Source organism: Apiospora hydei (genome assembly GCF_038363865.1).
Source record: "Apiospora hydei strain CBS 114990 chromosome Unknown utg000009l_segment0_segment0, whole genome shotgun sequence".
NCBI classification, from domain to species: Eukaryota; Fungi; Ascomycota; class Sordariomycetes; order Amphisphaeriales; family Apiosporaceae; genus Apiospora; species Apiospora hydei.
Window position 1 is genome coordinate 2,237,760 of NW_027117368.1, and position 26,484 is coordinate 2,264,243.

Below are 26,484 nucleotides of genomic sequence, written 5' to 3' on the forward strand. Positions count from 1 at the left end.
GCCAAGGTGTTGGGAGTCAGAAGGATCCGATCCTCTGCTGATCGTGGCGGCCTTGCCCCGCATATCTATTCAAAGATACTGGGACGTTTATGTAAGGTTGCCAAGTGGCAATCTGTCGAAGGATGCCGTAAGAAACCCCTTTTGGGGGTTTTGATTGGTTCATACCCCTACATCCTTCGGCCAAGCAAATGGTCCTCGGCAGCAGACGGCCTCCTATTAACTGGTACTAGAAATACGATTCAGGGGCTGGCTTTATCAACTTGTACTTTTATCTTGCGAGACTTGATCTATTGCTCTTCTCAGACTTCAAAAGATTCTGGCTCGTTTTTATTGTTGGTTATCAACAAACGTCACAAATAGCTTTGCTATGGCCCATTGCGAAAAAAGGGGGTTGAATTATATACTACGAATAGAAGTCATGATAATGCGGTAATACCCAAACAGGCAAAGAAGACAAACACCAACCGTGACTTGACCACGCTGAGATGAACTGAAATCGCACCATACAACACCCCCCCAAGGGCATCGAATGCCACTGAGCTGCTGGTGTTCTCCTATCTTGGGTTTCCACATATTCTCAACTCGAGACACCACTTCTGTCACTAAAGACAGTTTTCGACACCATAGAATGCGAAGTCCCCTTCTGATGCCGCTCTTTCGATGGTACCAAGGAAGCAAGACCGCAGGACTAGAAGTTTGAGGGAGTCCACTAGCCGATGTGGTCGGGCTGCGAACCGTCGTACGGGTTCTTGCGAATGGCAATCGTAGCGCTCCAGTTCTCATCAGGCTTGGGGTTAAACTGAGACTATAGTACGCTTCTTGTTAGCCCTAAATATCGTCAAGGGGGAAGGGGATGAGAAACTTACCGAGTCGACAGCACAGTTGGCCGGAGTGGCACCGTATCTGGTGATGGCAGTGGTGCCGTTCTTGGAAGTGAGATGTACCATCTGCTTCGTCGCCCGGTGAGGGGAACCGGGAAGGTAGTTGAACGGCTCAATGAGCATGGCTGTGTGGGCGGTGGTGAAGACCTAATTCCTGATGTTAGCATATATAATAAGGAATCATTCAGCCGGAAAAACGCCCTGTATTCGGTAAATCTGCGGAATTAGGCACGTGGTGCATGCCCAGGTTAAACCAGAGGACACTATCGGCGGTGGTCAGAAGAGTCAGTAATGAGTTCATCGTGAAGGGGGTTTTGTGGTGTTTCGGGGAAAAGGGGAAGGGGGCCGCGCAGTCAATTGGCCCCACAAAAGACCGGTCCCACAAAAACTTACAGGTCTTCTTGATCCAGAGACTCGCTGTCTTGGAACTTGGCAAAGTCAACCAGAGGATCCTCGACATCGAGGAGGTTGTAAGGGCTCGATGCGCGGACCTCGGTGTCCTTGAACTTGGTTGCATGCAAATGGTGGTTAGCCACGTTGAGTGCCTTGCCTGCGACCGACGAATCCTTGACAGTGAGATGGATTACACCAGCGGCTAACGAGAAAATATTAGCACGAGTTCAGAAGTAAATGAATGACAAATTAGAGGCTGGTAGGAAGGCTGGTAGATGACAGGGTCGTCCTTGTCCCCAATCGTGTACTTACCGGGGTGGATCCTGTATCCAGGAGCCTCTCCAAACTTGTTCAACTCGTCCTTGTTGACAACCGCGTAGATGCTGGGCGAGTTGGTCTCCCAGTTGATCTTGGCGTCGTCTTCATTCGCAATGAAAGACTTCTTGACCTTCATGGTATTACGGGGCTTGTTGTCGTTCCAGTGGTAGCTGCAAAGTCTCGTTAGTGACGGATTCAGCCAGGAATGGTTCTGATAGCACTTACGTCTCAGTAGTCGGCACGAATTCCACCTTCTGTAGGGAGTTCTTCTCTCCCAGAATGTCGAAGTCGGCCTTGAAGGTGATGACGTGGTCGTGCATGGAACCGGAGAGGTCATCGTGGATCTTGAAGCCATACTCCTCGTTGTTGGCGTAGAAGGCACTTTTGGATGAATCCGGAGGCCCTGACGTGGATGGTGACGGCGCCGTCCAGGTGGAAGTCGTACGATGTCATGTAGTCGTAGTTGCCAGCAGTGGTGACAGTGCGAAGCGTGAACACGACGTTCTTGGCGATGCTGGTGTAGCCAGTGCCCGAGTGTCTCTGGATGGGGTAGCCGGGATCGGACTCGAACAAGCAGATGCCATTGGGTCGGACTTTGCGGGTCGTGCCGTCAACGTAGGTGGTGTTGAGGTAAGTCGAGTAGCCCGGGCAGTCGTAGCCGTTGACGAGGGACACCATCTGGCCGCCGAACCCGCCGAAATAGGTGTCGAGGAACACGGCGCCGGACTGAATCGGGTCCTGGCCAGCGTAGTGCGCCATGGCCTCCTCCATGCCCAGCTCGTAGAGGATCCTCTTGCCCTTGAAGCGAATGTCGAAGAGCCTGACACCCAGGTCGCGGCTATCGGAGACGAAGAAGGTGAAGTCCATCCAAGAGACGAAGTTGTTCTCCGTGTCGACCGAGAAGCGCTTGGCGCCGGGCTGGACAAGGGTTGGGGGCTGAAGGTCGTCGAAGGGCAAGTCATCACCGTCCCTCTCGAGCTGAGACCAGGCACCGTCTACACCGCCACCCAGAGACTTGAAGCCGGGAGCCGTTACGGCCTTGCGGAACTCATCGAGGCTGTTGTAGAGGATGTCGTTGTACAACCAGCCGTTGACAACCCATTTGGAGGTGTCGCGGCCCGTGATGTTGGCCCTGATGTATAGACCCAAGGGAAGCAATGTGCCCGTGTCGTACATCTTCTTCGGCTTGCCCTCGATACCGTACCATGTCGTCACCTGGCCGTTCTCGACCTGCACAGGCGAAGAAGAGACAAGCTGGACACCATCGGGGCCCTGGCGTTGAGAAATTTAGTCAGTAGGGCGCATCAACTTTACAAAGGTAGCTCCTTAATTGTAAAGGAGTATATAGAACTCTACATACCACGTTCCAGAGGATCTTGAGAACATCGGCAGCTTCCGTCAGGAACGCCTTGGAAAGGTCGCCGTCGGTAGAAAAGTCGGCATCGTGAACACGGATCTTGCTGCCTTTCTGCCTGTTGGAGAAGAAACTGAGGGGTTGCGCGGTGGTGGAGTTGGAGAGCGGAAGAGGTCCCACCACGAATGCTTCCATGTACGGCTCCTCTGTGGCGCCGAACAGGAGGTTGGCGCGGGCATAGACCGGAGGAGCGGGTCCAGTGCCTGCCACATACGGAAGCACGCTGGTCTTGTTGGGCTGAAGCAGGTCGATGGCAAGCAGCCGGTTGTCCCAGCTGTAAGGAGGTCAGTGCAAGCTCCGTGTGCCGTGCGTCATGTCACGTCATGCATGCGGATGGGACGGGATGAACACTCACTTTCCACCATCCTCAGTCAGGTTCAGCTCCTTGTTGCTGAACAGGAAGGTAATGGCGTCAGACAGCTCACGGTTGGTGAGACCCGCCCAGACGTTCTTGTGGGGGCCTGGGTAGTGGGCTGTGTGATTGCGCAGGTGCCGTTACCAGTGACACGGCGCTGGAGTGGCAGACGCAACTCGGACACTGGCTGAAACGGCGCAGGCGTCCCGGGCAGGCCAGAGACCAGAGAGCCCAGAGAGCCCAGAAGGGGCAGAGAAGCGAGGAAGAAGCGTCCCATCTTTCGGATTGGCTTGAGATGAACTGCAGCGGCTCGGTGAAGTTGCCAGTGAGGGATGAGTCCTTCAAACCGCGACATCCTCGAGCCGTGTCGAGCTTTTGTATCCCTCTCGATCTCGGTGTCCGGATTCCAGCATTGCGAAGCTCCCGTTTAGACGCATCGCGGCCGTCGAATCTGCAGTCGTGATTTACAGCGGTGGTCATGGTGTATGATGACAGGCGTTGGTGTATTCGCCCATTCGATTTACAAAATGGACGTCGACAATGCATCTAGGTGAGCCGTTATCTACAGGGATAGACCAGGCTACACCAGGAATGGCCCTTTTCCGTTCTTGGCATACTTCTTCCCGAGTCAGAGATGGCTGGATGCGGTTGCACTGCTATTTTGGGTGGGCATTTCGTCCAATGCTTGTGCAAACAAGGTTAACCTAAATCACTCACAGCTGGGCTTGGGGGGAGGGAGCACGGGTCGTTCCTGGCAAGCGAGGGTTACTACGATGGACATGCATTGGAAGTTATGTAATGGGAGGAGCTTCAGCAAGCAAAGTGCGCTTCAAAAAACGTAAGGGAATCTGCCTCCACAGCAGATCTTCGGACCGTTTTGTCATCGCAGCATCAAATGGCGCACAAATGTATATAGTCCTGTCTTTGGATGCACAGGTTGCGACTGGATTGGAAGGGTCGCTCGAGTTATCTGATCGGGTTCCTACATTCGACTTACACTACCCATCTGTCAGTAACGGCCCGGACAACTCCTATCATGCTTATTTTACAGTTCTCACTATGGGACGGCAGCCGAAGAGATAAGATCAACGCTATATGCCGACACGCAGCACACGCTTATAAGATGGGATGATAAGCTTGCAGGGGCGCTAGTCAGTAGCTTGCAGGGGGGGATGAAACTTTAGTACACATACCGAGGTAGTATCGAATGCACGATATAGCGATCCGTGCATCGTGTAGAGTAGGCCGTAGGTAGCCCAGGCCATAGGCAGAGTGTCATTCGAAGGAACAGTCATGTCGATCCTTATTCCTCTTGGAAGCTCTGACGGGTCACCTTTTTCTTTTTGGCCGAGTCTTTTATCATGTAATATACTGCTGGAGCAATGAGGATAACCGTGTGCACCTCGTTCAAATGGTAGATACTCCAAGAGTTCGTCCAGGGGAAGGAACGAACTAGCAGCGGCTGCCATGGATTAGGTTAGCGGGAGCGATATAGTCAAGATAAGAATCTTCTAGGGGCCCACGAAAAACAAACAACCCTGGCAGCACCCCCGGGCAAACACACGACTCAACCCGCCCCTCCGCCGTGCATCCCCCCCCCACGTCCCCAAACCAGTGTGCGGTTGCATTGCGTGACGAGGTTTGCAACCTACCCCCACGTCAAGGCAGGATTCGTGCCTTGAACTCAACTTGCCCGTCCTCGTTCCGTTCTGACCTTCCAATGCCCCATGAGGGAAATACGCGAAAGTGGGACACGATGATGCCCAGGCCCCTATGTTTGCGTAATTATACTCTAGCAGCAGCAACTAACGATCAAATGGCCCAAGTAGCAAAGATAGTAGTGCAGCAAGTATCATCCCGGACAAGCTGCATTTTGCACGCGAACATCAAGCTTTTTCTCTCCCAGCCGATGAATTACTCCTGTAGATCAGTGCACCTACTTGTCAACGACGATTTCTCAGCTTGGAAGTCGACGCAACTTATATCGGCCCTTGTCCTACGACCGGCATGCCTGCTCTCCGCACTCAGCTCATTCCACACATGTTTGCTTGCCCAGGTGGGGTGACACGGCCTGCGAGCGCCAGTCTTGGCAGGCGGGATCGAGAAATTATCGGGTGTCTTTCGCAGGGGAAAGGGCGCCGGGAGGGCGAGCCGTTATCTGCAGTTGAGAAATCATTAGGTAACACACTCTGGAAAACTCCGGCCTCAATATTCCCGTGCAGCTTTCGACTAACGCTCGACAGCTTATACCCCCGGCGGCCCGCCACTTGCCTTACAGACATGTAGACAGGCAGAATCACAACACTCGTCACGGCGCTAGCTTACTCATATCTCCATTTGCATTCCGTGTAGTAGAATGTTTGAGATTGATTGCACCTCAGGAGTTTGACACCACCAGCTGTATGCTTTTGTCACCAATCCCCGCCCCGTCCCCGTCCTACCACCCCCGGCAAGATCTACCAAATTGTACGGGTAAACTTGGATAGAGACTCCACCGGCAACTGCCAGAAGCCGCGTGAGGGATCGAGCGCGGACAGGCCCGCCCCCTGTATCTGGCGCCCCCATTCGCCAATGCCCCAGCGGCCGGCATATGCCCGAACATGCCATCTATAGCCCTAGTAAGGAAATAGTTTTGCCTATCCATGTTTGTTCATGACTTCGTTGAGTACTAGGAGCCATCCACCCAGTAGGGGTTACGTAACACGTCATATTATCTGTGATGGCTTGCGGTTCCTCCATCTAAACGATATACCAAAACATCTCCCCCGAGACGCTTTGCTCTTCCCGCACCCTTCATTGATCTCAAGTAAACATCTCCTAGTATCGAAGTATTGGTCAGTAAAGCCAAGTGTGAAGGATCGTCTAAGGTTTCAGAACTGTTGGTATATCAGTACCATCGAGCCATGTACCGAAGAAAACCAATTTCTTCTCCTTGTGTTCGGCGGAATCAGTGTGTTTCTGAGAACCACTATTGACTGTCCCGGTCACCACGCCGACATGGTCGCGTGGTTTGATGCCGCTGGCAATCCCGCTACCCAAACGCTCACGTCACAAAACTTAACAGCAACTAGTAAGACTCTTGATTGAAGCGAGCCTCCAACTAGGAGGCGCTTTCGCGCGCTCTGAAAAGCGATGAATACTTTTCCAACTTCTACAGGCTCTTGCAGAGGTAGATTCCCTGTGGCAATTCCGCAATGAACCAGAATCTGCCGGGCAGCCGCGGTCTGTTGCTCGTGAGCATCGAGGATGGGAACGATGAGAGGTGTCTTCATATACCCAAATCACCCTCCGTCAGGTCGGAAACTCCTTCGGGGGTCCATAGCCTCACTGCTGCTGTTGGACGCATAGGTACGCTTTCAGAATAACTTTATAATTCGGATGTCATACCTGTCTTTCTACAGCTTTGTGCGCACTAACTAGATGAGCAACACCAAATTCTACTGGAGAATGACACGCATCTGGCAACAATTTTGTCTGGCGTAAGCTTGGCTAACGGTGCAAAGCTAATTAATGCGAATAGGAAACCGCAACTTTCGGTCCAAATGCTCGGCGATAATGAAGTCATCCAGTTCCTCCAGTCTGGAGCGGAGATAACGGCGGTTTCTCATCTTGGAGGACCAAACGATCAACCGGTCACAACCGTACCTGTCGTGAAGATGATGGGAGCCACCGTCGCTACTAAGCTGGTGACTCTCATGGAAACAAGGCAGTTCCTACCCTGCTCTTCACAGTTGCCTCTGCTACTGGTTCAGAGCCTTGATCGAGCCCATACTTTGTTCACTCATGGTCTGAGCCTGCTGCTCTAGATGACATCGAACCTAAGACCTCTTTACAAGAGAGTTAGTCAAGTCGAAATCCCTAAATCTGAGCATGTAGTTGAGTCCTCGAGAAGGCTCTCATTAACGCTGGAGAGTCTCGTGGCTTGGCTCAATTCTCAGACAAGTTTATTAGAAGCGGCAAATGGTTTCGATACTGCCTGACTGATCGAGCGCACACTCCAAAATTGTATACTAATGGGCCATAGATAGTGCCGTGTTCTCGGAGTCGAATATAGGTGACGACGCGCTACTGTTATTGACGATCTGACTGGCCGCGATTGGGATACCCTTCCCGGCGCCTAGGAAGTGAAGCCCCATCCATATCGAATAGAGAACCCGCTGATAGGCTCAAATGCCATTGCCCGTATTGATGCGGACTCCATGGCGGAGAGATTACGTGGTGGACGACTTGTTCAAACAATCGGTTCCTGGGGACGAGGCAGGCTGGGCTCTGACAAAGCCAAGTACCGGCGGCCCTTTCGTCATCTGGAATACAAGTGGCTGTCAGTAACCACCAGCGGACTTTTTCCCCTGGCCCAAGCCGCCTAGAGAAGATCAGATCCGGCGGCACCGTACAAGATATTTGGAAACCCCTCGGTCCCTATCTAGGGAACGACCAATGTGTATTGGCTTTCAAGCGCGACTAGGTTATCACCGGATTATCCCTCCCCTTGTCAGACGGTTTGATGGTTGGGAGTACTAAGGAATCTCATCACTGGGTGCCCTGAACGCAGTTCGGTCTCGGTGCTCGCTCTTATCTTCCCCAGGGCCGGATGGTAGGTAATTGTTCGCATCTGCTCACGATACCGCCAAATTGGAGCCAGTCGGAACTGCAGACACCATGAACGTGCTGTCATATGTCAAATCCGATTTTTCCATTGCGGTAAGCATTTTTATCATCCAGGGGCTTACCGGGGGTTCGCTTAACGTCATCGTCAACAACGCCGGGGCACGACAGTTAGTGGGACTCAGTGTGTACTCTCTACTCAGAGTCACGCGCTCTTATCTCCCGCTTCTTATAAAGCCGGGCGGCATGAACGCCCACAACATCTCGATCGCTCCCATACTGTTTGGTGGCATTCCCTTTTAACGATCTTATAGTTCCTCCTCCGCGGCCGCCACCAGTCTAGCCGAGATGTTGTGACCGAAGTTTGCGTCCCTTGGTATCAAGGTGATCGATCTAGTGATTGGTGATGTGAATTTTACCGTCTGCAATATGGTGCCCCATTTCCGTGCTTCCTCCTGGCTTGGTACCCCCCTGATGGCGACAACGCTGCCTTTGGTGTAATCGGTACTTTTCGCAATAGTCGATATATCTATTTGTCTAATCAGGCATTACATCCAGTAGAGTAAGCACCATGCCCAGTGGAATAAACATTATACCGCGGCACTAAATATTCCTTAATGTACATGTGTACCTATACAGGACGGATGGCATAGTGGGGGCGGCGCTGTCGCCATCAAGGGAATACAATGTCGCGAAGGAGAACATCGGGAAAAGTCGTGACGGGAGAGGATTCGACGACTAGCGGCACCGAGTCTTTCGGCTGGGCCGAATAAATACTTCGTGATATTACCGAACGGAATCCATCGCAATGGATTTGGTGAGTTCGCCACGCATCCGAGGTGTGTCTGGAGCTACTGCTACTAAATGGTTCCTTGGAAAGCCCGATGAAGAGTAACGATATTCAGTGTATTGAAGCAGAAGATTAAGGAAAGGGTGACGGCGAAGAAACGGGAAGGAAGCAGACACAGTCTTGTACCCTTATTGTAACGAAGTGGGAAAGGAAAAGGTCTTCGGCATCGCTCGGCTGAAAATCAGAGCTTGCAGACTCGTGGTCAATGTGGGAATTCGGTGGTTGTCCCTTGCCTTGTTGACATTTTCGCGATCAGTCGGAGGTCTCTGCCACCGCCGTGTAATCCTGGGTCGGTAAGGGGACCTCTGAGTTTGTTGTAATCTTGACAGGGCCCGGGGGCTCCGGCTGGGAGTTTGAATGTCACCTCTTCGCTCCCCTAGAATTGGATTTTGGATCACCGCACCACCGCCATTGGCTTGACTGGCTGACAGGTCCTGAGCATCACAAGGCCAGGGGCATGGAGGCAGGTGGTGGATGGCGAGATGGAAAGGGTCGTTAGGTTCATTGACTTTTTTTTGTTCTTTTTCTTTTCGACTCATACCAGCGCAGGCCAGCAGAAGCAAGTGACTTAAAACCGAGTAAACTTAACACATATCGACTTAAAAAGGAGGTATTATACCCTAATACCCTTTAGACTTTAAAAATAATTTAAAATTTAAAACTTTTATAAATTAATAAAACTTTTATAGCGGTTAATATATCGGAGAATTCGTAGGAAAAATAACTTTTTTTATTTTTAATAATTTAAAAGCTTATATATAAAAGCTTATTATCGATTTCTTTTTTATTTACTTAATTTAAGTCTTTTTATTAATATACATTAATTACATTTATTCTTTATTAATATATTCGTTTACTATACTTATTAATATTAACTACTTTAATGTTATAACCTAACCTACTTATGCGGCTAAGAGCGAAGCACAGGCGGCCACGGAAGTGTAATACCCCGCTAGGAGAAACTAAGGACTCTAAACAGAAGAACCGCTATAAGCATCAGCCACAAGTTACGTAACGAATTATTCGGATTATAAAGGAACAGCTACTAATTTAAATAAACTAATAAATTAAGGGCTTATTTTAAAATAACGAATAAACCTTTAATTTAAAGCTAAGGGGTTTATTTTAAATCGATAAATAAACTAATGAACTAATTATTAATAAAAGAGCGAAGTTAAATATAAAAATAAATATTTCTTTATATAGTTTCTTAAATACTTTCGCTTATTTAATAATTAATTTAAATATTAATTTTTACTTATTAATAAAGTATATACCTTAACGATTTATTATAATACTATAAGCTACGTTTTAATACTTATTTAAAACTTAGTTATTTTATTACTTTATTAATAGTATAATTTTATTACTAGTTTAAATACTTTCTCGTATTATTAATATAAACCTACGTATATTTTACTAGGTTTTTATTAAACCCTTAATAGGTATCATTATATTTTAATTATTTTTATTTTTACGAATTACTACTTAAACTTAGAGTAATATTCGATATTATAATACCTTAAACCCCAGCCGGAAACACTGTTAATAACCCTACGGGAGGACCCGACGTTTTCGTAATAATCCGACACCTATAAGCGTAGCTCGAGCAGGTAAAGAACGAAAATACCTAGCTCGTCGAATAGATTACTATTATGCTTATTTTAACCTTAAGATACGGTGGCTTTAAGCTCGCGCCTCCGTAGATTTACGACGGTAAAAAAGAAAATATTTAAAGGTTCCTTATTTAAATTAAAGCTTATTTACGCTTTTACGCCTATATTATTACTACCGAATAAAATAAGGTTTTTTACGCCGTAGGATTTTTAAAAAAAACGTAACGTGGTTTATCACCGAGCGTATTATATTACCGAGCGCATTACTTTTTTAATTACTTATATTAATTAAACTTTAACGCGTTTTATCTTTATAATTATAATACTTAATTAATTACTAGAATATCGAATCGCTTTAACGATTTAAGCGACACGAAACCCTTTAAAACTTATTAATTAAAAGGCTACTACGAAAGCCTTTTAAGTTTTATAAGCTTTTATAAGTTACCGATTTTACGGTCGAACTTTACGACGCGATACCCGACCGAACGGATTAAAATTAAATCTAATTAAAAAAGAAATACTTTCGAAGTATATAATTAATATAAATACTCGAGGGATGTTTTTTAACTTGGCTAATATAATAAATATGGCCACTCTATTCACCGGGTCGCGCGGCGGCGACCTCGTCGGTAAACACTAGGTTAAACGCTTTATTAACCGTAACCCGGATTTAAAAACTAAATTAAATCGTTAATACGATTATTAAAAAGCTTTTTACGAAAATTTTAAGGTTATTTTTACTTGGTTTACGCTAGTCGCGAATATAAAGACTAAATACGGCGTTTTTAACGAAAACCTTTAAAATTTCGACGAGACCGGCTTTATAATAAGTATAATCGGATTAATACTCGTTATAATACGCGCCGATCGGCGTGGAAAGGCTAAATCGATCCAGTTTAATAATCGGGAATAGGTAACGGCTATTAAATATATTAATTTATAAAGCTATTATATCCCGCCGTTTTTAATCGTTTAAGGTTAATATTACCTCGCGAACTAGCCCTGCGAAACCGATTTACTAGGCGACTAAGTAATTAAACCGACCGCGAATAATTAGACCGATAACGAAATAAGCTTAAATTAAATTAAGTATTTTAATAAATATATTAAAGCGTTAAATAAAGGTCGTTACCGCCTTTTTAATTATCGATAACTATAAAAGCTATATTTCGGCCGAATTCGAAATATATTATTAAAATAACGATATTATTATAACGTAGTTTACTATTAAGTCGAATATATTATTAAGTCGGACATTTTTATTACCGACTTATTTAATTAAACTTTAACACGTAATAACTTTATAATTATAATATTTTATTTATTTTAAAAAAAGCGGATAACTTTAATAATTTAAGCGTTATAAAACGGTTTAACCCGAATTAATTAAAAAGCTATAGCGAAATATTACGTCGTTTTATTATTTACTTTTAACGACCGATTTTACGGCCGAACTATATAACGCGAAATCCGATATTTAAAATATAAATTAAATACGATTAAAAAAGAGGTATTTTATAAATATATAATTAATTTAAATATTCGAGGGATGCTTTTAAAGATAGCTAGTGTGGAAAATATAGCTAATCTCTTTATCGCGTCGCGCGGCGGCGACCGCGTTAGTAAACACTGGGCTAGGCACTTTATTAACCGTAACCCGGACTTTAAAACTAAAATAAACCGTCGGTATAATTATTAAAAAACTTTTATAAAAATTTAAAGGTTATTTCCGATTAATTTAGCTTAATTATTAATATTAAAGCTAAATACGGTATCGTCGACGAGGATATATAAAATTTCGACGAGACCGGCTTTATAATAAATATAATCGGGTTAATACTCGTCGTAATACGCGCTAATCGGCGTAGGAAAGCAAAATCGGTTTAGCTTAATAATCGAGAATAATCGACGGCTATTAAATGTATTAATTCGTAAAGCTAATGCATTCCGCCTTTTTTAATTATTTAAAGCTAATATTACTTCGCGAACTAATCGCGCGAAAGTAGTTTATTAAGCGATTAAATAATTAAACCGATTTTTAATAAATAAACCGATAACGAAATAAATTTAAACTAAATTAAATACTTCGATAAATATATTAAATCGTAAATAAAAAATCGCTACCGCCTCTTAATTTTCGACGGCCACGAGAGTTATATTTCGGCCGAATTTAAAGTATACTATTAAAATAATAACATTATTATTATTAGTATACCTCTTTATTTATTGCACCTGCTTTAACCTTTCGATATAGCACTTTATTCGCCCTTAAAACGTGCTTATTCGAAGGAAATCGAGTTATTTATTAAGGCCTCGATAAATTATATTACGAAGCTTAAGTTTTTTATCGCGTTTAAAGCCGTATATTTTACTGTTTTTACGGAAATTAATATTAAATTTAAATTTAGCGTATTCGGCTTAATACCTTATTATTCGAACGAAATAATAAATAAGCTAAATATATAACTTCGGACGCTTACACCGGAATAGTCGCGACTCGGGATTTTAAACACGTATAACCTTTAAACGCCGTTTAACCCGTAATAAATAACTAAGCACTTTATTTATATTAAAAAAAGTGTTTATTTATTAAAGAAGTTTTTTAACGCTAATTTTAAATGCGGTAAACTAAATAGCGAAAGGTATAACCCGAATAGCTTATAAGGTAACTATATTAAAAGATTAAGTCCGCACTTTTTAAAATGCTAATTTAGCTTTTTCGAAGCGCCGGAAAACTAAAAAATCACGAGTTTAACTTAAAGGAGCCCTTACCATTAAAGAATCTTAAGCGCTACAAAACGAAAAGGTAAAAAAAAAGCGTTTACCGACCAGCGAAAGCGAAAATAGTGGCTCGTCGAAACGACGCGCGACGGGCGATAGGCGCTATGGCAACTGCGGCGAAACCGGTTATAATACGCGAACGTATAAAAAAATATAGAATTAAGTAACGAATCGAATAGCGAATAATTTTAATTAATTTAAAGCGTTATAATTAAATAAATTTATATAGAAATATTAAGATATAAAAGAAATATCCGACTTAATAATATATTTAACTTAATAATAAACCACGTTATTTAATATACCTCTTTATTTATCGTAATTATTTTAATTACTCGATATAATATTTTATTCGCCTTTAAAGCGTGCTTATTCGAATAAGATCGAGCTGTTTATTAAGGCTTTAATAAATTATATTATAAAGCTCGAGTTTTTTATCGTTTTTGAAGCCGCGTATTTCGTTATTTTCACGGAAAGTAATATTAAATCCGGATTTAGCGCTTTTAGTTTAGTCTTTTATAATTTAAACGAAGTAATTAAAAAGTTAAATATACGTCTTTATACGTTTACACTTACTTCGTTACGTCCGGGAACCTTTAGTAATTATAACCTTAAAACGCCGTTTAACTTTTAATAAACGACGAAACACTTTTTTTTATTAAAAGTAAAATCTCTACCTATTAAAAAAAGCTTTCCGACGCTAATTTATAAAGCTATAGATTAAATAACGAAAAATATAAACCGAATAGCCTATAAAATAACTATTATACGTAAATAAGTTTATACTTTTTAAAATACTAATTTAGCCTTTTTTAAGCGCCGAAAAGCTAAAAAATCGCGAGTTTAATTTAAAGGAGCCCTTATTATTAAAAAATCTTAAAAGCTATAAGATAAAAAGGTAAAAAGGAAGCGTATAACGACTAATAAAGGCGATGATAAGGGTTTATCGAAGAGGCGCGCGATAAGCGTTAAGCGCTGTGGCATTTACGGCGAAACTGGCTATAATACGCGAATATATAAAAAAGAGGTAAAATTAAGTAACGTGGTTTATTATTAAATCGGATATATTATTAAGTCGAACACTTTTATTATCGACCTATTTAATTAAACTTTAATACGTAATAATTTTATAATTATAATATTTTATTTATTTTAAAAAAAGCGGATAACCTTAGTAATTTAAACGTTACGAAACGGTCTAACCCGAATTAATTAAAGAGCTGCGGCGAAACACTACGTCGTTTTATTATTTACCTTTAGCGATTAACTTTACGGCCGAATCGTATAACGCGAAATTCGATATTTAAAATATAAATTAAATATGATTAAAAAAGAGGTGTTTTATAAGTATATAATTAATTTAAATATTCGAAAAATACCTTTAAAAATAGCTAGTGTAGAAAATATAGCTAATCTCTTTATCGCGTCGCGCGGCGGCGACCGCGTCGGTAAGCACTAAGCTAGGCGCTTTATCGACCGTAACCCGGACCTTAAGATTAAAATAAACCGTCGGTACGATTATTAAAAAGCTTTCTGTAAAAATCCGAAGGTTATTTCCGGCTAGTTTAGCTTAATTATTAATATTAAGGCTAAATACGGCATTATTAACGAGAATATATAGAATTTCGACAAAACCAGCTTTATAATAAATATAATCGGGTTAATACTCGTCGTAACACGCGTTAATCGGCGTAAGAAAGCGAAATTAGTCCAGTTTAATAATCGAGAATAATCGACGGTTATTAAATGTATTAATTTGTAAAGCTAATATATTCCGCCTTTTTAATCGTTTAAAATTAATATTACCTCGCGAACTAGTCGCGCGAAAATAGTTTACCGGGCGATTAAGTAATTAAACCGATTTTTAATAAATAGACCGATAACGAAATAAGTTTAAACTAAATTAAATACTTCGATAAATATACTAGATCGTAAATAAAAAATCGTTACCGCCTTTTAATTTTTAACGGCTACGAGAGCTATATTTCGGCCGAATTTAAGGTATATTATTAAGATAATAATATTATTATTATTAGTATACCTCCTTATTTATCGCACCTGTTTTAACCTCTCGATATAGCACTTTATTCGCTTTTAAAACGTACTTATTCGAAGGAAATCGAGCTATTTATTAAGGCTTCGATAAATTATATTACGAAGCTTAAGTTCTTTATCGCGTTTAAAGCCGCATATTTTACTGTTTTTACGAAAATTAATATTAAATTTAAATTTAACGCATCCGGCTTAATACCTTACTATCCGAACGAAGTAATAAATAAGCTGGATATGTAACTTTAAACGCTTATATCGAAGCAGTCGCGACCCGGGACTTTAAGCACGTATAACCCTTAAACGCCGTTTAACTTATAATAAACGACTAAATACTTTATTTATATTAAAAAAAAAATATTTACTTATTAAAAAAATTCTTTAATACTAATTTTAAATACGGTAAATTAAATAGCGAAGGGTATAACCCGAATAGCTTATAAAGTAACTATATTAAAAAATTAAGTCCGCACCCTTTAAAATGCTAATTTAGCCTTTTCGAAACGCCGGAAAACTAAAAAATTACAAGTCCAGCTTAGAGGAGCCCTTATTATTAAAGAATCTCAAGCGCTATAGGACGAAAAGGTAAAAGGGAAGCGTTTATTGACCGGCGAAAGCGAAAATAATAGCTCGTCGAAACGACGCGCGACGGGCGGTAAGCGCTGTAGTAACTACGGCGAAACCGGTCACAATGCGTAAACGTATAAAAAGGATATAAAATTAAGTAGTAAATCGAATAGCGAGTAATTTTAATTAATTTAAAACGTTATAATTAAATAAATTTATATAGAAGTATCGAGATATAAAAAAAGTGTCCGATTTAATAATATGTTTAATTTAATAGTAAACCACGTTAGCGATTCGAATAGCGAATAATTTTAATTAATTTAATACGTTATAATTAAATTAATTTATATAAAAGTGTTAAAATATAAAAAAGTAATGCGCTCGGTAATATAATACGCTCGGTGGTAAACCACGTTATTTATATAGTTCGAATTAATTATACGCGATTATTTAAATAACCCCGATAAGAACGATTAAAAAAACGATATTAAAAGACTTTTCCACAGTTACGCCGGGTTTAAAAAGAAACTAAAGGCTATTTTTAAAAATCCCGATAAAATCCGAACTATAAAGCGAATATTTATATAGTTTAAATAAAAGGGATCGGTATTTTAATACGCCGCTAAGTTTAAACAAATCCTTTTTAAGACGGAATAAAACGACGATAACGTTTTAATAATACTTTTTTACGCCGGGCTGCGAGAAGAAATAAAAAACGAAATAAACTGGGAGAATAAACCGGATAACTTCGATAACTACGTTAAAAGGATTATTAAAATTAATAACCGGCTATACGAACGACGCCTCGAGCGACGGGGATATTAAGGAATTCGAGTTAATAATAATAAATTAAGGGTTAATAATAAACGACTTATTTAACGATAAGTATCGAAAAAGATTTCCTTTAATTATTATAACGAACCTATAAACCTCGACGTAATTTAATATAATAAAAATAATAAAAAATAGAACATTACTTATTATAATTATTTAAAAAAAGGATACTACGCTAAGGATTACCGAAGTAAGAAAACCTTTAAACTAATACTCGAAGAACGATATATTAACGCTATTAAAAAAACCAGTTATAATAATTATTAAAGGGAACGAAGAAGTATTATATAGTAACCTTTTTTAAATAGCCTACTACGACGATGGTTATATTATTTATTTAGTAAATAAAAAAGGAACCGGATAATTCCTTAAAAAACTACGGAGAAAAAAAACGGTAAATATAGGACCGTCGCTATAATGCGCCGTATATACGAAACGAATTTTAACGACTTCGGCTCGAATACCAACGGCATTAAAAAATAAACGGACGACCCCGAACGATTTATCGGAATATTACCGAGTAATTTTATAACCGAGTTATTTAAATTTCGAAACCTCGATATTAATAAATAGATCGCTATTTTAAAAGTGCCTTGCCTAGAATTAAAAATAGAACGGCAGTAATTTATTACGAAAAAATTCGATAAAAGAATTTACGCTAATTACGTTATTAAAAACGACCTTCGGGTTTCGCTTATTAATAATATATACTTTATATTTTTTTAAATTTTATATATACACGACGAATATATAAAATATTTTAAAGAAAAACTCGCGAACGAATGATTTCCCTAACGAATTAAGTAGACGCTTATTACGTATTTATACTTAGATTACTTAATTAAAAAAATTAAAACGTTTATATTTAACCCCCGGAAAGCTTATTTATTAATAAATTTTTTTTAAATAGCTTAAGAAATATTATTTAAAAAAAACAATTATAAAATTAATACGATTAATTATAATATATAATAACGTGGTTTATTACTACGCGACGTATATTACTTAACGACGCACTTAAATTTAATTTTAATATAATTAAATTTTAACGCGTAATACCTTTAACGTGGTTTATTATTAAGTGGCCTATATTATTAAGTGGTTCACCCTTATTACTTCTCGACCCTAATTAAATTTTAACGCGTAATAACTTTATAATTATAATACTTAATTTAAGTTAAAAAGACCGGATCGATTTAATTATTTAAGCGATACGAAAGCCTTTAAATTTATTAAGTAAAAGAGATATTATAAAAGTATACGACGTTTTTAAAACTACTTTACGTTATTAAATCCACGGCCGAACCTTACGACGCGATATTTAATATTTACGGTATAAATTAAATACGAATAAAAAAAAGGTACTTCGTAAATATATAATTAATTTAAATACCCGCGGGATATTTCCTAAAATCGCTGGTGTAAAAAATATAGCTAATTTCCTCACCGCGTCGCGCGACGGCGAGCGCGTTAATAAGCACTGGGTTAAGCGTTTTATTAACCGGAACCCGGATTTTAAGACCCGAATAAACCGTCGGTACGATTATTAAAGGGCTCTTTGTAAAAATCTAGACGTTATTTCCGGTTAGTTTAAACTAGTCGCGAATATTAAAGTTAAATACGGTATCGTTAACGAGAATATATAAAATTTTAATAAAACCGGCTTTATAATAAATATAATCGGGTTAACCCTCGTCGTAATACGCGCCGATTAACGTAAAAAAGCGAAATCAGTTTAGTTTAATAATCGAGAATAGTCGACGGCGATTAAATGCATTAATTCGTAAAGCTAATATATCCCGCCGTTTTTAATCGTTTAAAGTTAATATTACCTAGCGAACTAAGCCACCGAATACGATTTACCGGGCGATTAAGTGATTAAACCGACTTTTAATAAATAAACTAATAATAAAACAAGCCTAGACTAAATTAAACACTTCGATAAATATACCAGATCGTAAACGAAAAATCACTACCGCCTCTTAATTTTCGACGGCCACGAGAGCTATATTTCGGCCGAATTCGAAGTATACTACTAAAATAACGACATTATTATAATTAATATACCTCCTTATTTATCGCACTTATTTTAACCTCTTAATATAATACTTTATTCGCTTTTAAAGCGTATTTATTTAAAAGAAATCGAGCTATTTATTAAGGCCTCGATAAATTACATTACGAAGCTCGAGTTCTTTATCGCGTTTAAAGCTATATATTTCGCTATTTTTATAAAAACTAATATTAAATTTAAATTTAACGTATCCGGTTTAATACCTTATAATTCGAATAAAGTAATTAATAAATTAAATATACGTTTCCGGACGCTTATATTTAACCTATCTCGTTTAAAAACGGTTAATACTTACGATTTTTAAACGCCGTTTAATCTTTAATAAATAATTAAATACTTTATTTATATTAAAAAGAGGGTGTTTACTTATTAAAAAAGCTCTCCGACGCCGATTTTAAATACGGTAAACTAAATAACGAAAAGTATAATTAAAATAGCTTATAAAATAACCTTTATATATAATCGAATACGTACTTTAAAAAAGGCTAATTTAGCCTTTTCAAAGCGCTAGAGAGTTAAAAAGTCGCGAGTCCAGCTTAAAAAGCCTTTACGATTAAAGAATCTCGAAAGCTATAAAACGAAAAGGCAAAAAAGAAGCGGCTAACGATTAATAAAAGCGAAAATAGTGGTTTATCGAAAAGGCGCGCGACGGGCGGCAGGCGCTATAAAATCTGCGGCGAAACAGGCTATAATGCGCGAATATATAAAAAATATATAAAATTAAATAACGAATTAAATAATAAGTAAATTTAATTAATTAAAAGCGTCGTAATTAAAATAACTTTTATAAAAATATCGAGAAATAGTAAAAGTGGACTATTTAATAATACGAGCCACTTAATAGTAAACCACGTTATAATTATAATACTTAATTAATTTTAAAAAGATCGAATAGTTTTAATAATTTAAGCGATACGAAACGAACCGAATTAAATAAACTAAAGAGTAATAATAAAAGTTTATAATATACTTAAATTAATTTTACGTTATTAAATTTACGGCCGAATTTTAAAACGCGAAATCCGACCGAAATAATATAAACTAAATTTAATTAAAAAGGAGGTATTTCGTAAGTATATAATTAATTTAAATATTCGAAAAATGCCTCTTAATTTCGCTAATGTAAAAAATATAGCTAATCTCCTCACCGCGTCGCGCGGCGGCGACCGCGTTAATAAACACTAGGTTAGGCGTTTTATCGACCGTAACCCGGACTTAAAGATTAAAATAAATCGTCGGTACGATTATTAGAGAGCTTTTTACGAAGATTTTAAAATTATTTTCGGCTAGTTTACGCTAGTCGCGAATATAAAAGCGAAATACGGGATTATCGACGAAAATATCTAGAATTTCGATAAAATTAATTTTATAATAAGTATAATCGGATTAATACTCGTCGTAATACGCGCCGAGCGGCGTAAAAAAAGCGAAATCGGTTTAGTTTAATAATCGGGAATAAATAACGGCGATTAAATATATTAATTTATAAAGTTAATATATTCCGCCGTTTTTAATCGTTTAAAGTTAATATTACCTCGTAAACTAGTCTCGCGAAATTAATTTATTAAGCGATTAAATAATTAAGCCGACTTTTAATAGTTAAATTAATAACGAAATAAGCTTAAATTAAATTAAGCACTTCGATAAATATATTAAAGCGTAAACGAAAAGTTCTCACCGCCTCTTAATTATCGATAGTTATAAGAGCTATATTTCGGCCGAATTCGAAGTATACTATTAAAATAATAATATTATTATACTCGATATACCTCTTTATTTATTTTACTTATTTTAATTACTCGATATAATACTTTATTCGGCTTTAAAGCGTATTTATTTAAAAAGAATCGAGCTATTTATTAAGGCCTCGATAAATTATATTACGAAGCTCGAGTTTTTTATTGCTTTTAAGGCCGTATATTTCGCTATTTTTATAAAAAATAACATTAAATCCGGATTTAGCGTTTTTAATTTAGTCTTTTATAATTTTAACGAGGTGATTAATAAACTAAATATACGTCTTTAAACGTTTACACTTAACTTATCTCGTTTAAAACGGCTAATACTTACGACCTTTAAACGCCGTTTAATTTTTAATAAATAATTAAACACTTTATTTATATTAAAAAAAGGGTAACGTGGTTTATTACTACGCGACGCATATTATTTAGCGACGCATTTTTTTTACTTTTCGACCTTTTTATATAAATTAATTTAATTATAACGTTTAAAATTAATTAAAACTATTCGCTATCCGATTTTTCGCTTAATTTTATATCTTTTTTATATGTTCGCGCATTATAACCTATTTCGCCGTAAATGCCACAGCGCCTGCCGCCCGTCGCGCGCCGCTTCGACGAACCCCTATTTTCGCCTTCGCCGATCGCTGAACGCTTCTCTTTTACCTTTTCGTCCTATAGCGTTTAAGATCCCTAAATAGTAAAAGCTCTTCTAAGCTGAACTCGCGATTTCTTAGCTCTCCGGCGCTTCGAAAAGGCTAAATTAGCCTCTTTTAAAGTACGCATCCGATTTTTTATAAAAATTATTTTATACACGACTATATATATACTTTTCGTTATTTAATTTATTATATTTAAAATCGGCGTTAAAAAAGTTTTTTTAATAAATAAAAACCTTTTTTTAATATAAATAAAGTACTTAATCGTTTATTATAAATTAAATAACGTTTAAAGGTCGTAAATACTAACCGTCCCCGAACGTAACGAGCTAAGTATAAGCGTCCGAAGACGCATATTTAATTTATTAATTACCTCGTTCGGATTATAAGGTATTAAGCCGGATACGTTAAATTTAAATTTAATATTAATTTTTATAAAAATAACGAAATATATAGCTTTAAACGCGATAAAAAACTCGAGCTTCGTAATATAATTTATCGAGGCCTTAATAAATAGCTCGATTTCCTTCGAATACGCGCGCTTTAAAAGCGAATAAAGTGCTATATTTAATAGCTAAAATAAATAAGAAAAGTAAAGAGGTATACTAAGCGTAATAATGCCGTTATTTTTATAATATACCTCGAATTCGGCCGAAATTTAACTCTCGTAGCCGTCGAGGATTAAAAAGCGATATAAACCTTTCGTTCGCGACTTAATATACTTATTAAAATATTTAATTTAATTTAAGCTTAACGAGGTTTATTACCGAGTCGCTTATATTACTAAGTCGTTTATTTTTATTATTTCTCGATATTTTTATATAAATTAATTTAATTATAATATATTAAATTAATTAAAACTACTCGTTATCGGAATCGTTATTTAATTTTATATCTTTTTTATATGTTCGCGTATTATAACCTGTTTCGCCGCAAATGCTATAGCGCCTGCCGCCCGTCGCGCGCCGCTTCGACGAACCCCTATTTTCGCCTTCGCCGGTCGCTAAACGCTTCCTTTTTACTTTTTCGTCCTGCAGCGCTTAAAATTCCTGAATAGTAAGGGCTCCTCTAAGCTGGACTCGCGATTTCTTAGCTCTCCGGCGCTTTGAAAGGGCTAAATTGGCCTTTTTTAAAGTACGCATCCGATCCTCTATAAAAGTTATTTTATGTACGATTACATATATATTTTTCGTTATTTAGTTTATTATATTTAAAATCGGCATTAGAGAGCTTTTTTAATAAATAGAGACCCGCTTTTTAATATAAATAAAATACTTAGTCGTTTATTATAAATTAAATAACGTTTAAAGGTCGTAAATATTAACCGTCCCTAAACACGACGGGTTAAGTATAGGCGTTCGAAGACGTATATTTAATTTATTAATTACTTTATTCGGGTTATAAGGTATTAAGCCGGATACGTTAAATTTAAATTTAATATTAATTTCTATAAAAATAACGAAATATACAGCTTTAAATGCGATAAAAAACTCGAGCTTCGTAATATAGTTTATCGAGGCCTTAATAAATAGCTCGATTTTCTTCGAATACGCGCGCTTTAAAGGCGAATAAAGTGTTATATCGAAAAGTTAAAGCAGGTGCGATAAATAAAGAGGTATATTAATAATAATAATATCGTTATTTTAATAATATACTTCGAATTCGGCCGAAATATAGCTCTCGTGGCCGTCGAGAATTAAAAGGCGGTAACGACTTTTCGTTCGCGATTTAGTATACTTATTAAAGTGCTTAATTTAATCTAGGCTTGTTTTATTATCGGTCTAGCCATTAAAAATCGGTTTAATTACTTAATCGCCCGGTAAATCGTATTCGCGCGACTAGTTCGCGAGGTAATATTAATTTTAAACGATTAAAAACGGCGGGATACACTAGCTTTACGAATTAATATATTTAATCGCCATCGATTATTTTTAATTATTAAGCTAAACCGATTTCGCTTTCTTACGCTAATCGGCGCGTATTATAATAAGGGTTAACCCGATTATATTTATTATAAAACCGGTCTTATTAAAATTTTATATATTTTTATTTAAAATATTATATTTAACCTTAATATTTATAATTAATTTAAACTAACCGAAAATAACGTTTAGATCTTTACAGAGAACCCTTTAATAATCGTACCGACGGTTTATTCGGGTTTTAAGGTCCGGGTTCCGGTTAATAAAGCGCTTAACCTAGTGCTTACCGACGCGTTCGCCGCCGCGCAACGCGGTAAAGAGATTGGCCATATCTCTCACAATACTAATATTAAAAGGCATCCCTCGGGTATTTAAATCGATTATATAATTACGAAACACTTCCTTTTTAATTAAATTTAATTTATATTATAAATTTCGGGTATCGCGTCGTAAAATTCGGCCGTGTATTCGGTCGCGTAAAGTTTCGTATAAGACGTCGTACGTAGCGGCAGCGTGCTTTTAACTTAAACGGTTTAAAAGGTTTCGCGTTGCTTAAATTATTAAAACAATTCGCTTTTCTTAAAATAAATTAAGTATTATAGTTATAAAGTTATTACGTATTAAAATTTAATAAAATAAGTTAAGTAGAAAAATAGGCGACTTAATAATATAAGCGACTCGGTGATAAACCACGTTATTTTATTATTTATTTAATTATTCGAAATCGATTTAATTATTTAATTACTTAATAAATCGTATTCGGTAACTTAATTCGCTAAGTAATATTAGCCTTAAACGATTAAAAACGACGGGATGTATTAGCTTTACGAATTAATATATTTAATCGCCGTCGACTATTCCCGATTATTAAACTAGACCGACTTCGCCTTCCTACGCCGATCGGCGCGTATTACGACGAGGGTTAACCCGATTATATTTATTATAAAACCGGTCTCGTCGAAATTCTATATATTTTCGTTTAAAATATTATATTTAACCTTAATATTTATAATTAATTTAAACTAGCCGAAAATAACACTTATATTTTTATAAAAAGCCTTTTAATAATCGTATCGACGGTTTATTCGGGTCTTAAAATCCGGGTTCTAATCGATAAAACGCCTAACCCAGTACTTACCGACGCGGTCGCCGCCGCGCGACACGGTAAAAAAAATTAGCTATATTTCCCATAATACTAAAATTAAAAGGCATCCCTCGAGTATTTAAATTAATTATATAATTACGAAATACCTCTTTTTTAATTAAATTTAATTTATATTATAAATTTCGGGTAACGTGGTTTACCACTACGCGACGCATATCACTTAGCGACGCACTTTTTTTACTTCTCGACCTTTTTATATTAATTAATTTAGTTATAACGTTTAAAATTAATTAAAACTATTCGCTATCCGATTCTTCGCTTGATTTTATATTTTTTCGTATGTTCGCGTATTGTGACCTGTTTCGCCGTAAACACCACAGCGCTTTCCACCGGTCGCCCTCCGCTTCGACGAACCCCTATTTTTACCTTTATCGGGCGCTGAACGCTTCCCTTTTGCCTTCTCGTCCTGTAGCTGCTGAGATTCCTTAATAGTAAGGGCTTTTCTAAGCTGGACTCGCGACTTTTTAGCTCTCCGGCGCTTAGAAAGTGCTAAATTAGCCTCTTTTAGTATATGTATCCTATCGCGTATAAAAATTATTTTATAAGCTATTTTAATTATACTTTTCACTATTTAATTTACCGTATCTAAAATCGGCGTCGGAGAGCTTCCTTAATAAGTAAACACTCTTTTTTAATATAAGTAAAGTATTTAGTTATTTATTAGGGGTTGGACGGCGTTTAAGGGTCGTAAATACTAGCCGTCCCCGGACGAAATAGGTTAAGTATAGGCGTCCGGAGATATATATTTAGTTTATTAATTACTTCGTTGGGATTATAAGGGACTAAATTAAAAGCGTTAAATCCGGATTTAATATTATTTTCCGTAAAAACAGCGAAATGCGCGGCTTTAAAAGTAATAAAAAACTCGAGCTTCGTAATATAATTTATCGAGGCCTTAATAAATAGCTCGATTTCTTTTAAATAGGTACGCTTTAAAGCCGAATAAAGTGTTATATCGAATAATTAGAGCAAGTGAAATAAATAAGGAGGCATACCGAGTGTAATAATATTATTATCCTGGTAGTATACTTCGAATTCGGCCGAAATATAGTTCTCGTAGCTGTCGATAATTAAGAGGCGGTGGGAATTTTTCGTTTACACTTTAGTGTATTTATCGAAATACTTAATCTAGTTTAAGCCTATCTCGTTGTTAGTCCAGCTATTAAAAGTCGGCTTGATCACTTAGTTGCCCGGTAAATCGGTTTCGCGGGACCAGTTCGCGAGGTGATATTAGTTTTAAACGATTAAGAACGGCGGAATGCACTAGCTTTACGAATTAATGCATTTAATCGCCGTTGTTTATTCCCGATTACTAGGTTAAATCGATTTCGCTTTTTTACGCCGCTCGGCGCGTATTACGACGAGTGTTAACCCGATTATACCTATTATAAAGCCGGTCTTATCGAAATTTTAGATATTTTCGTCGACGATCCCGTATTTCGCCTTTATATTCGCGACCAGCGTAAACTAGCCGGAAATAACTTTAAAATCCTCGTAAAGAGTTTTTTAATAATCGTACCGACGATTTATTTTAATCTTTAGGTCCGGGTTACGGTCGATAAAGCGCCTAACCTAGTGCTTACCGACGCGGTCGCCGCCGCGCGACGCGGTGAGGAGATTGGCTATATTTTTATATTAGCGAGATCGGGAGGCATCCCTCGGATATTTAGATTAATTATATGTTTACGAAGTACCTCTTTTTTAATTGGATTTAGTTTACGTCGTTTCGGTCGGATTTCGCGTTTTAAAGTTCGGCCGTAAATTCGATAACGTAAAGTTAATTCGGGTATATTATAAGCTTTTACTGCTACTTTTTAACTTATTTAATTCGTTTCGTTTCGTGTTACTTAAATTGCTAAAACTATTCGATCTTTTTTAAAATTAATTAAGTATTATAATTATAGAGGTATTACGCGTTAAAGTTTAATTATATTAAAATTAAATTTAAGTGCGTCGCTAAGTAATATACGTCGCGTAGTGGTAAACCACGTTATCGCGTTATAAAATTCGGTTATATATTCGGTCGCGTAAAGTTTTATATAAAACGTCGTACGTAACGACAGCGTACTTTTAACTTAAACGGTTTAAAAGGTTTCGCGTTACTTAAATTATTAAAATAATTCGCTCTTCTTAAAATAAATTAAACATTATAATTATAAAGTTATTACGTATTAAAATTTAATAAAATAAATCGAGTAAAAAAATAGGCGACTTAATAATATAAGCGACTCGGTGGTAAACCACGTTATAAATAAATTA

At 38.0% G+C, this 26,484-nt stretch overlaps 1 protein-coding gene across 1 annotated transcript; it reads right to left on the minus strand.

Annotated features, from left to right (window-relative positions):
• Nucleotides 1-709: 709 nt before the first annotated feature.
• Nucleotides 710-3,841, minus strand: PG997_012477 (Copper amine oxidase; the record flags this gene model as incomplete). The annotated part of the gene is made up of 10 exons (XM_066816791.1): nt 710-805; nt 867-1,028; nt 1,114-1,144; nt 1,275-1,476; nt 1,587-1,762; nt 1,818-1,951; nt 2,001-2,864; nt 2,953-3,280; nt 3,362-3,456; nt 3,506-3,841. The coding sequence occupies 10 exons, from the start codon at nt 3,839-3,841 to the stop codon at nt 710-712; spliced, it is 2,424 nt and encodes an 807-aa protein (XP_066662483.1).
• Nucleotides 3,842-26,484: the final 22,643 nt, after the last annotated feature.